Here is an 8,481-nt window from a genome sequence, read left to right as displayed (position 1 = left end):
CACCTCAGCACTGCGACCATGAGCTGCAGGGCCTTGGAGAAGCTGGCTCCTGTGGGTGCTGGAAAGGGTGGGGTCCCAGAAGAGAAAAACGAGGATGCTGTGACCCAGTCCCCAGCTCTAAGCTCAGCCCCCTCCCCCTCCTCCCCCTTCACCGAACCTTGAGTGGGATGGCTGTGAGCTGCTGGGTCTGCTCCTCTCCACCTGCGTCCTCAGCACCACCCACCCTCTGAACCTGCCCTCCGTCAGGTCACGGGTGATGCTGCACTTAACACACGTTTGTCCATGGACACAGCTTGGCCAGCAGCACTATCTCAGCCAAAATGAGCTGCTGGACACATGGACTGTCTGAAAGGCTCAGCCCAGCCTCCCTGTACTGGGTGACCCAGCACCAGGCTTGGGGACTGTCATAAGCAGTGGGATCACCAAGAAAAGCACAAAAATGCAGAAAATGTGGCACTAAATAGATGGCAAGAAGGGCACCTGTTTCCAGTCTGAGCTGAGACAGGCCAATGTCACCTTGATCCACTCAGGGGACATACATGGTGGGTTTTTCAAGGGGCTGCGATGTCCCCAAGGGTCTGCTGTGGGGTAACAAATAGACCTGGGTGAGTAGATGGATTCACAAGCGCGGGATCTAGGAGCTTGGTGGACCAACTGCCCCTGCAGCGCGGAGGCGCCCCCTCCAACGGGCGGTCACCATTCAGTGGGGTTTCTGGCGAACAGGGCCTCTTCACTGGCCTCCCTCCCGTGTCCTCGGGCCACAAAGAGGCCCGTTCGTGGAAAACTTGTTTGCCTTTGGATACTTTTTTTCATCTTCACTTTGTATCAAGAGAAAAAAGCACAAAATAAGAAATACATTTCATGTTGTCTCTTTTTACAATGATTTCATAATATCATTTTTCAGGGAGAAAAGAGAAAGATCATTGAGCCCCACTGACCCAGCCGATTGGAAAATCAATCAAGATGCCTGTTTGCAGAGGCTCCCTCTGCGCTGCTCATCCCCGGCTCTGCCACACCCACCATTAGGACTGCTGTCTCGTTAGGAGAGAATGCTGGCCAGTCTTCCACTGGCCAGCTGGAAAGTGCTGGGTGCACTTTCCCGTGCTGTGCTAATCTAAGACGCCCCTACTGATCGGATGGCCTTCTTCCACCGTGTGCTTGTCACATGGCTGTGAGGTTCCAGGTTGTCTTGTCAGTGCCATCCGGTCAAGTCAGCAGCATCCAGCACTTTGTGTGACTCGCTCCTCTTGGTTAATTGCCATGCATGCCCCTGGATGAACTGGCATGTCTGGCATTAACTTCTCGATGTAGACAAGTAACCGCAGGCAATGTAAATACACCCGGCTAACCCCAGTGTTTCCACGACTGGACTTCCCCTTGGCCAGATCCCGAAAGTGTCGTCACCTCCCCAGTGCCCCCCAGCAAGAGGGGAAGTGGGACAGAGGCAACCCAGGACAGTGTGGAGACGTCCAGGGTCACCATATCTTAGTTTAGCAAAGTTTACAGAACCACGTGACCCCATGGTGAAGGCCCTTTGTGAATGCCACCATGTGGGTCTGCTGTGTCCCCCAGGCACCCAGTGCCATGCTGTCTCCCTGCTCTGGCCTCGGGGCCTGTCCAGGACAGCACACACCCTCTATGTTCCAGGTGTGGGCAGGGCCAGGTCCCCCAGAAGCCGAGTGCAGGCCTTGTCTGGCCCCCTGCAGTCCTGCACAGGGCCTGCCCCAGCATCAGAGCAGCAGCAAGGCGTCTGTGTTCTCGAGTCTTGGCCCAGGATTTGTTCTAATGAATCTGGTCAGGTGTGGTGAGGTGACAGGGACCACGACACCTGCCTCTGAAGGAACAACTGGTCGCTTACATGTCCCAGCAGAAGGAGGTGCCACGGACCACAGGGGCGTGTGGCGAAGCCCCAGTCTGGGCCAGGAGGCAGAGCAGGAGCCAGGAGAGTGTGGCCCCAGCCCCGAGGGGGGCCCTCTCGGGGGTGAGCACACTCAGCAGCCTGGCCTGCAGGGACGGCTCCCTCCCTGTCCAGCATCTGGCTTGGTGTCCGAGGGTGAGGTGGAGAGCTGGTGGAGTGGGCGCTGGGTGGCTCTCTTTGCCATCGCTGGTGCTCAGGGCCAGGGGGCAGGCCCGGGAGGGGCAGTGTCTCCCAGACCAAGGCCCCAAGAGTCACAAAGACAGAATAAGCAGTTGCAGTCAGCACAGTCAGGGGCAGACAGACAGATGGGGGGTGGGGGACGGAGGAAAATGGTGTCACCTGTCTAGAGACACAAGCCAGGCTTTAAGAGAAAAAACAACACTTTGTTGACAAGAGGAGCGAGGGGGAAAGACACGCTGCTGTGCACAGGCCTGTCCCGGGGAGAGGCGCTGCCCGTTTCCCGGGGGCCGTGGGCATGGATGCCCCCTTCACAACAGCCAGTTCTGCGCTGCTGTCTGGCTCTGCTGACCAGGACAAACCCCCACCACAAACATCAGAGCCACCTCCAAGTGTGTCTGCCGAGGCCAGCACCCCTCAGCCTCCCCCTCACAGACATCTAGAGCCACTCGGAGGATAATCCAGGATGATCTTCCAGTCTCAAGATCCTTAACTTACTCACACCTGCAAAGTCCCTTCACCAGCTAAGGTCAGACTCACAGGTCTTGGCTGTGGCCCGTGGGTCACACTCCATCCCCTCCCCTCAACTTCCACGCCATTGTCATACGTTTTAGTTCCCCGGATGTACTGTAAGTTCACGCGACATCATTGTTATTGGTTTCCAAGTCTCTCCTCCCCAGACTTTCTCTCGTGCCCCCTTCCCTCCGGCCCCCAGGCTGTGGCAGTCAGTGGCCCCCGAAAAGACACTGTTCACTATTTCCTTTGTGACAAGTGTTCTCAGAGTTTGTTTCTCTGAAGGTCTTCTGGACCTCCGTTTGTGAAAGCTCACTTTCTGCCGGATTTAGAATTCCAGGTTTGCAGTCATTTTCCCGCAGGACGTTGAGGTCAGCCGCCACTGCTGCGTGGGGGTGGGGGTGGGGGGGTGGCCGGCCTTCCGGGCAGCTGGTCTCCGAGCTTCACCACCACTTCCTGGTTCTGCTGCTGGTCCCTACTTCTTGGAATACTGTTGTGTCACCAACCTGAAGGACAGGACGCTAGCTGACTGCAGAGTGGGGCCCTGCGCCTGGGAGGGGCCATGCAGGGCCAGGATGGACGTTGAGTGGATTGAGGCTGTATGATCTACCGGCCAGGAATTCAGTTTCAAGTGTAAACATTCACACCGGAGGGGCCCCTCCGCTCATACCCAGCTCAGGCCACCCACTGCCTACTAGAAACACACACTTGGCTTCTCAGAGGCGGCTGGTCCCCAGCCACCCTGCGTCTTTACAACAGCCCTACTTTAGGAAAATGCGCCTCTCCCAAAACGCGGGTGTCACCTTGGATTCTGCTCTTCTTCCCCCGCCCAACCCATCAGCTGATCTTAGTGCCCCGCGTGTGCCCACCTGTCCGCAGAGTCTGAGCCGGCCAGCGGCCGCCCGACCCGCTCATGGGTCCCCTCCCGATGCATCCACAGAACAGCGCTCACCCTAGTGCCGCCGACTGGAGGATCGGGTTTCTAAGGGTCCGCGAGCTGGCTCCCAGCGGCCGGGGTAAGAACTTCCCTGGAGAAGCAGGCTGCCTCGCCCACCTAAGCCCCACCCACGCCGGCCGCCTTGGCCCCGCCCATATCCTGACCCACGCCCACCTCCCCAGCCCTATTGGCTCACATCCCCAACCTGCCCACCTAAGCCCCGCCCAACCCCAACTTGCCTTGGCCCTAAGGATCCGCCCCTTGATGTCTATCTTGTGGCGCGCGACCCGGAGGCGGAACCGGCCGGAGTGGCGCAGATCTCGGCTCCTGGAGCGCAGCGGACCCCGAGGGCCTGCAGGGGCCGGGGTGTCCTCGCGCCGCGCCCAGCCATGCCTGCCCTGGCCGGGAGGCCCCCGGGGCCCAGGCCGGAGCTGCTTGTGCTCCTGGCTGCGCTGCTGGCCTCGTCCCCGGCGGCCCTGGCCGAGGAGGCCCCTCACCTGGTGCGCGTGGACGCGGCCCGCGTGCTGCGGCCCCTGCGGCCCTTCTGGAGAAGCACTGGCTTCTGGTGAGCGTCACGGGCGGGGAAACTGAGGCTGGAGAGGCCCATCTTCTTTCTATCCCGCCACGCGCTTCTCTTAAACCTGGACTTGCACCCCGCTTGCTGGTCTCTGGGACCCCCTTGTCCCGCGTGAAGAAACTCTTAGGCTCCTGAGCCCACAGCGCACAGTAGGTGCTGCTAGGTGAAGAAGACCATCCAAGACAGCTGGCTCTTTTCTCTGGAGTCCACCCTCAGTCAGAGTGGGGGTCTCAATGTCCCCCAGTTCCTGGGGTGGGGTGGAGGGGGTTCTAGCTGAGAGGGGACCGCATGTAGTGGAGGCCTGGTGCCAGGCTCTGAGTTTGCCTGGTGGTGGAGCCTGGTGATGGGAGGCAGCCCAGGCCCTGGAAGGGGCGGTGGCTCAAGACACTTCTTTCTGCAGCCCAGAGCCCTCCCAGGTGGCAGCCCCAGGGCTGTAGGACATCCCTGCAGTAGCACCTGCCCTGCACCTGCATGTCCTCACCCCTGTGTGTCCCCAACAACCTCTGTGTCAGGCTTTGGGCTCAGGCTTTGGGCAAGACAAGGAGCAGGGTGTGGATGTGGTCCTCTCTTCTGAGGAGCTCCCATCTCCCAAACCATGAGACTTCATAACATCTCTGGCCTCAGAGATCATTTTATCATGTCAAAGACAGTGACACGCACTGGCAGACACCCCCAGGCTGTGTGCTGGGGCCAGGCCCGAACCTCAAAAGTGCAGGGTGTTGGGTGAGGCTGCTCTGTGGGTGCCCCCTACAGGTACCCATACCCCCACGTCCTCCTTCTGTCCCCAGCCCCCCACTGCCACACAACCAGGCTGACCAGTATGACCTCAGCTGGGACCAGCAGCTCAACCTGGCCTACGTGGGCGCTGTCCCCCATGGTGGCATCGAGCAAGTCCGGACCCACTGGCTGCTAGAGCTCATCACGGCCAGGTGGGTGACAGAGCGGAGGCCATCTGGGCATGGCCAGGCAGAGCCCACTGTGTGGAGGTGGAATACGAGGTTGTGTCCACCACAGGGGGCAGTGGGGTGCAAGCCAGGGGGCAGTTCTGAGGAGCTGCACAGTTCCCAGCAAAGTGTCCTCTGGGGAAAGGACATCAGCCTCCCCCTACCCCAGCTCCTGGGGGTCATGGGTGCTAGGACAGCCCCAGGATCTGACACAGCCGGCTTCTTGCTGGAGGCCACCGCGGAGGCTCCGGGTAGGGCTGGTGCTCCTGCCCTGGCTCTGTGGCTGGACCCGGTTCTGCAGGCACCCTGTGCTGGGCTGTGCAGGGAGGCCACCCCAGGGCTGGGCGAGGCTGCGCTGGTCTCACTGCCATGTACCCTGCCAGGCCTGGCCCAGCCCAGGCACAAGGTGTAAGGGACACTTGGGTGTGTGTTGGGGGCTTGGAGAGACACAGAGCCCCTTATACCCTGGCCAGAGCTGGTTCCATGGGGGCTGCAGGTGTCAAGGGACCAGTGTGCTTTTGGCCCCATGACTTCCTCAGGGCCCTCATTCAAATACAGTGGTGACACTGAGTGTCAACCCGGCCCCCACGGCCACACGGACTCGCAGCACTGGCGTCCAGCTTCACACTGTGGTCGAGTTTGTTTCAAACGCTCCCTCGTTCCTCCAGGGAGGAGGTGGAACATATGGCCTCAGGAGAATCTACCTGGGTGACTGACGGTGTTAGGACTCGGAGGGAGTGGGGTCTGTCTGGGCTGTTGCTGCCCCCACTAGAGTGAGGAGTTAGAGGTCAGCAGTCCCCTGGGGCGGGCTTGGGCTGCCTGCACAGCACTGTGCACCGTGTGAAACAGCTGCCCCTCCTCCTCCTCCACATCCCCCCGGTCCTCCCTGAGGAAGCCCCCTCTCCTCAGGGCATCCCTCACTGAGGGGCTGCAGCAGGCCAGGAGCAGGGCGATGCCCAGGGCCCTGTAGTCTCTTCGCAGCTCTTGCAATGTGGCCAGGCCAGCCGCATCCAGGAACAGCAGCGGGGCGCAGTCGATGACCACTGCGTGGAAACCGGCGGCCTCGGGCACCAGAGCAGTGGTGTGGCTCACTGGGCCTCGGCCAGGGTCCTCAAGGGGCTCTCCCTGGACGACCCTGGCCTCGGGGCCCTGCTCCTTCCTCCTGGCAGCTGCACGCCCCACGTCCAGCCCTGTGAGGCTGTAGAGGGACCTCAGGAAGAAGTCCTTGTTGGCATAGTGGAGTGGCCCTGCAAAGCGGAACACCTGCACCCCGGGCTCGGGGACCAGGCCTTCAAACTCCATGAGGTCCTCATAGAAGCTGGAGCCCCCAATGCGGGCGAGCAGGGCAGCATGGGGGCGCTGTGTGCGGCTGATCAGGCTGAGCAGCGAGAGGAGCAGACCAGCCAGCAGCCCGGCCTCAGTGCTGACCAGCACGCAGGTGGCCGCCGTGGCCGCCCAGACCAGCGCGTCGGCCTGGCTGAGCCGCCACAGCTGTGGGAGATCTCTCACCTTGCGCAGGGCGCCCCGCAGGCTGACGACGATGACGCAGGCCAACACGCTCCGCTGCAGGTCCCGGAACAAGGGTGCCAGCGCTAGCAGCACCAGCAGCACCACCGCGGCACTGACCACGCTGGACAGCTGCGTGCGGCAGCCAGTGGCCGTCTTCACCAGACTCTTGGCCAGGGCAGCACTGGTGGCAAAGCAGTGGAAGAAAGCGGGCAGCACGTTGCAGCAGCCCACGGCCAGCAGCTCCTGGTCAGCTCGCACGGAGTAGCTGTGGCTACGGGCAAACATCTCTGCCAGCGAGATGGAGAAGGTGGAGCTCACGAGGGCCAGGGGCACAGCATCCAGTGCCACGCGCCACATCAGCCCCGGGTCCGGTGCCCGCGGGGCCATGAAGCCAGTGGGGATGTCACCGGCCACACTGGAGCCAAAGTGTGCATGGAGCTGCCCGAGGTGGGACACGAGTGTGGCCACCACGATGACCAGCAGTTCCGTGGGCAGCGGCACCTTCAGGCGGTGCTGGCAGCGGTCCGAGAGCTCCTTGGAGGCCAGCAGCACGGCCAGGCACACGGCACTCGTGAGCACGTCACACAGGTTGGCCTGCCCGGCATTGCGCAGCAGGCTCAGCCACGTGCGGACCACCACGCCCGGCCCCTGGTGCCGGGGGACCCGCACGCCCAGCAGGTGTTTCAGCTGGGAGGTCAGGATGGTCAGCGAGGCCCCCATGGCGAAGCCGTCGAGCAGCGGCTGTGAGAGGAAGGCAGACGCGAAGCCAAGCCGGAGGACGCCCAGGAGCACCTGTGGGCAGGGGGTTGTAGGGCGGTGGGCTGCGCACCTCAGCCGAGGGGGAGGTGGCAGTGCAGAGCCAGACTTGCCGTGGGGGGGCAGCTCTTTCTCCTGCCCTGTGCGTGGCACTGCCCCTCCCGGGGACGTGGAGCCAATGGGAAGGTGGCACGGGGCTGTGCTTGCCAGGCCTGCTCCAGGAGCGGGTGGAGGTAGGGAGGCAGAGAAGGCGGGCAGCCCACCCGGGACAGGTGGCCACGTGGGCCAGCCGGGCATGTCTGCAGCAGAGGCCACACCCAGCCACCAATTCCAGCCCAGGCTGCAGCTGGCCTGATGGGCTCTCTGGGCCCCCTCAGCTGCTCGAACACCCCATCTTGGGCACCATCTCCAGCCCACCTCTGTCCGCACCTTGCTCTGTCCTCCTCTTGTGTTTAAACCCTCGTCCTTCAAGGCCCCCACCCTGTGCTTCCACCAGAGCAAACACCCGAGGGGGCAGCTCCCAGCAGTTCGACAGGATCCCCAGTGCATCCAGCTCCTCACCTGGTAAATCCCGGCCACCAGAGTGAGGGCAGTGGCAACTCTGATGGCGTAGCAGTCACGTCCACAGTCCTGCAGCCCAAGGGCCGGCGTGGTAGCTGAAGCGTTGAGGGCGCTGCTGTTGTCCCCAGGCCCTGGGCCGTCCTGGGCAGGGTCGAAGCCGGCTAACAGGAGCTCACGGTCCACCACCTGCCCCACCATGAGGCAGAGCAGGCTGAAGATGCCCACAGAGACGTGGCGGGAGGTGCCCATAAGGAAGTAGATGAGGTTCGCGAAGAAAGATGTGTAGAGGCTGTAGATGGGCTGCAGCCCGGCCAGCAGCGAGTAGGCGATGGCCTGGGGCACCAGGATGATGCCGATGACCAGTCCGGACATGACATCCCCAGCCAGGTCCTCCCGTAGCCGGTACCTGCACAGCCAGTGTGTGGCGGGCAGCAGGTCCTGCACCAGCCCCCAGGCCCCCTGCCTGCTGCACTCACAGCTCCACCACAGCCTGGCCTTCAGCCTCTCACACCAGCCGGGGGGTGCTGGGGTACGCCGGCGGACCAGCACCGGTCCACCCCCCTGCTGCTCAGAGGACGCTTCCATCCTG

General features: G+C 62.4%; 2 protein-coding genes across 3 annotated transcripts in view; one reads left to right on the top strand and one right to left on the bottom strand.

Moving 5' to 3' along the window:
• Nucleotides 1-839: 839 nt before the first annotated feature.
• SLC26A1 (solute carrier family 26 member 1) lies at nt 840-8,477 on the bottom strand. 2 transcript variants are annotated; one of them, XM_037126840.2, is made up of 3 exons: nt 7,893-8,477; nt 6,576-7,367; nt 840-3,114 (listed from the first exon to the last, which is right to left on the bottom strand). In XM_037126840.2, exons 1-3 carry the CDS (start codon nt 8,475-8,477, stop codon nt 3,052-3,054), a joined length of 1,440 nt encoding a protein of 479 aa, XP_036982735.2. In that variant the 3' UTR covers nt 840-3,051. The 2 variants fall into 2 exon arrangements, with proteins under 2 accessions (XP_036982735.2, XP_036982736.2); XM_037126841.2 differs by lacking the exon at nt 840-3,114 and having other exon boundaries at nt 5,835-7,367.
• LOC119035502 (fibroblast growth factor receptor-like 1) overlaps nt 3,935-8,481 on the top strand; it is a 37,939-nt gene continuing 33,392 nt past the window's right edge. The window contains exons 1-2 of the mRNA XM_053672315.1: nt 3,935-4,110; nt 4,911-5,051. Of these exons, the coding sequence (XP_053528290.1) occupies nt 3,935-4,110; nt 4,911-5,051 (317 nt within the window). The remainder of the gene's footprint in view (nt 4,111-4,910; nt 5,052-8,481) is intronic.

This window comes from Artibeus jamaicensis, unplaced genomic scaffold, assembly GCF_021234435.1.
Source record: "Artibeus jamaicensis isolate MK-2021 breed Jamaican fruit bat unplaced genomic scaffold, CSHL_Jam_final contig_76, whole genome shotgun sequence".
Taxonomy (NCBI): Eukaryota; Metazoa; Chordata; class Mammalia; order Chiroptera; family Phyllostomidae; genus Artibeus; species Artibeus jamaicensis.
Note: the sequence above shows the minus strand (reverse complement) of the source record. Positions and strands in the feature narration are given on the sequence as shown.

Coding starts and splice junctions, on each gene's coding strand:
- SLC26A1 (XM_037126841.2), bottom strand. CDS start 8,477: ATGGAAGCGTCCTCTGAGCAGCAGGGGGGTGGACCGGTGCTGGTCCGC. Junction 7,368..7,892: donor TGGTGGCCGGGATTTACCAG/GTGAGGAGCTGG, acceptor CCCTGCCCACAG/GTGCTCCTGGGCGTCCTCCG.